This window comes from Triticum dicoccoides, chromosome 5A (assembly GCF_002162155.2).
Source record: "Triticum dicoccoides isolate Atlit2015 ecotype Zavitan chromosome 5A, WEW_v2.0, whole genome shotgun sequence".
NCBI lineage: Eukaryota > Viridiplantae > Streptophyta > Magnoliopsida > Poales > Poaceae > Triticum > Triticum dicoccoides.
The window spans coordinates 373,428,078-373,431,146 of record NC_041388.1 but is presented as its reverse complement, the minus strand read 5'-3'; the positions used below and the strand labels follow the sequence as shown (position 1 = coordinate 373,431,146).

Here is a 3,069-nt window from a genome sequence, read left to right as displayed (position 1 = left end):
GAGGATAAGAGTTGGCTTCTTTCAGTGCCATGGAGAAGGCCGTGAACAATGTTCAAACAAAAAGCCGCGAGCTTAGAAGAAGCCCACGAGACATTTTCCACGACAGCGGGCAAAAAATAAAACAAAAAAACTGGCGTCCCGCCATTGGCTCAGCGCAGCGCCCTCTCCCTCCCTATCCTCATCTACTCCAAACAGATAACCCGCTGGCGGTGGCCGGTGCAGTGCCATTCCCGCTCCCCCCTCTCCCCCGTCCGGAATCCTCCATGGCGACTCCTCTGCCCACTGGCTCATTCGCAGCATGTCGCCTCCAACCTAGGTAATCACCAACATGCTCTGGTAAATTTGCTTTGAAACCTCTCGGATCATCGGAAAAATGCTGAACCGTCGTTGCCGCATGCCCGTCTGCTTGCTTGTTCTGAACTTCTGATCGAGCTTAGGATCCGGGTGTTGCATGCCACGAAGCCGCCGGCGCAGAATGCTGGCCCGGCAGCGGCAGCCTGCGCTCCCGTCCGGCGGGGCGGTAGCCACCGTACTGGCGCGACCAAGAGCAGCCTGTCCACGGTGTGCGAGCCGCTGGGGCCCGACCGGCCCGTCTGGTTCCCCGGCACCGCCCCTCCGCCGTGGCTCGACGGCAGGTAGGTAAACTGAACCAATTTCAGACTACTGAATTTCATTTCGTCTCTGACATCATTCCTGTGTTGGCGTGTTGCCATTTCCCCTTCAGCCTTCCGGGAGACTTCGGATTTGATCCTCTGGGATTCGGATCGGAGCCGGAGTCGCTGCGGTGGTTCGCGCAGGCGGAGCTGATGCACGGCCGGTGGGCGATGCTGGCGGCGGCCGGGATCCTGGTCCCGGAGGTCCTGCACAAGTGGGGCTTCATGGAGGAGTTCTCCTGGTACACGGCCGGCGAGCGCGAGTACTTCGCGGACCCGTGGACGCTGTTCGTGACCCAGATGGCGCTCATGGGTTGGGTGGAGGGCCGGCGGTGGATGGACTACCTCAACCCGGGGTCCGTGGACATCGAGCCGCGGTTCCCCAACCGCAAGAACCCCACCCCGGACGTGGGGTACCCGGGGGGCCTGTGGTTCGACTGGGGCAACTGGGGCCGCGGCTCGCCGGAGCCCGTCATGGTGCTCCGCACCAAGGAGATCAAGAACGGCCGCCTCGCCATGCTGGCCTTCGTCGGCTTCTGGTTCCAGGCCGTCTACACCGGCCAGGGCCCCCTCGACAACCTCTTGGCGCACCTCGCCGACCCCGGCCACTGCAACATCTTCTCGGTACGTACATACAGATACATGGTTGGTTAATAGTATGATTTGCTCTGCTGCTGTGATTCTCATGCAGATCATTTTATGTCACGTGACACTGTGCAGGCGTTCACGTCCCGCTGATTGTTGGCAGAGTGGCGAACGGTGTTGCTAAGGCAGAAGGGTTTTGCCGTGAACCTGAGCACTTTGGCGTTGGAGTGTCATCTAGGCATCTATCCCTTTGGAAAATGTGAATATTACAGTGCACCCGAAGAGGGAAATGGGTTGGGAAAGATGCTTACCAGTACACCTCTGTATATTGAAATACTCCCACTAGGCCAAAACAAAATGCTACTACTACCACAGGCCACACAGTAACATCAGAATCGCACAGCTGTTATACTTTTTGATACGCGTAATTTTCTTCTTGGTTAACCCTGGACACCTATTTCTATGACCTTGAATAGAAAATTGAGAGTGTCAGATAGGTTGCCCCAAACCCTAGGCCAGAGGCAACGTATGCAGTGTAAAACAAAAGGAAAAATGGCGTGGTCGATGCAGGCAATGCGCGCCGCTCGTGTATGATATTCACTATTTCCCTTGAGCCAGCCATGAGCTCATTTAGAAACTCTTACCGAGCTATCATGTCGTCTCTTGAGCTACACGATGGGTCAATGGTCGGCGCAGGTCTTTCAGCTCAATTATGTGCAGATAAAATGCGAGAGGATACAACTGGGGCTCTTAAGAAGCATAGTGTCCTGACAGCAGGTAACTGTCAATAGCTGCTCATGTAGTCCTGGAGATTTGCAATTTTGGTGGTACAAGGAATTAAAAAAGAACCAAACAGTGTTAGAACATCTCTAGCTGGCAATTTGTTTTAGCGTCCAAAACAAATTCTCAGCCAACAAAAGGCTTCCCTTCATGCCGCTTCCCTTCATGCCAACAAAAGGTCCAACAAAAAGAACCAAGCGAGTGCAATATTGTGCGGTTGTTCTTTGTTTCACGCAATGTGAGCTCAATGTTGTCTTAATATTATGCAAAAAAAAAAGGTTGCAACTTTTGGTATTGGAAAGAAGAATACATTTATATATTTATTAACGAGGTTTATTTGATGTTGGTGCACTTGTCGTTAGAGATTAGATTATAGAGGACACAATCTCTCGCAAAAATAAAAACAATGAGGACACAATGTCTTAAGTTTCTTCACGTGGAGGCAGAGAAGAAATAAGTATGCAAGCCAGAGAAGTCAACAGAGAAGGGCAAAAGTGTTGACACTGAAACTAAGGAGATGGGGAAAGAGTTGATTGCACTTGTTGTAGCAGTTAAGGAATTTGCGTTTGTGTTTCCCGCAAAAAAAATGTATTTTTTGTTGAAGTGTGTAATTATTCTTGTCCTCTTGTATGGATCAGTTCTCAGGAACCGGTGAACTATGTGGCCAAAATGTTGTTTTATAAAGTACTCCCTCCATTCACAAATATAAGATGTTCTAATTTTTTCTGATTTGGATGTATATAGACGCATCTTATTGTGTTTGTTCACTCATTTCAGTCCATATGTAATCCATATTAAAATATCCTAAACATCTTATATTTGTGAACGAAGGGAGTAGTTTACATTGATCTTAAGATGAGTGAAGCTAACTCGATGGCCTGAATAAACGAATCTGTGTTTAAAAAAGTTGAGACTTAAGTTTTAGGAGGTTGACTAGGAACCCTTTCATTTAACCCATCCAAATTGAGGAGTTAAGGTTTGAGGGGGCTTTTGAGGAGCTAAATTTTGGGATTCGGCTGGAAATGCCCTTATGTGATCACAAAATTAACTC

General features: G+C 49.6%; 1 protein-coding gene across 1 annotated transcript; it reads left to right on the top strand.

Moving 5' to 3' along the window:
• The first annotated feature begins 155 nt into the window (after window positions 1-155).
• LOC119301592 (photosystem I chlorophyll a/b-binding protein 6, chloroplastic-like) lies at window positions 156-1,689 on the top strand. Its single transcript, XM_037578583.1, has 4 exons — window positions 156-316; window positions 438-635; window positions 725-1,277; window positions 1,374-1,689. The coding sequence occupies exons 1-4, from the start codon at window positions 264-266 to the stop codon at window positions 1,389-1,391; spliced, it is 822 nt and encodes a 273-aa protein (XP_037434480.1). The 5' UTR covers window positions 156-263; the 3' UTR covers window positions 1,392-1,689.
• The last annotated feature ends 1,380 nt before the right edge of the window (window positions 1,690-3,069 follow it).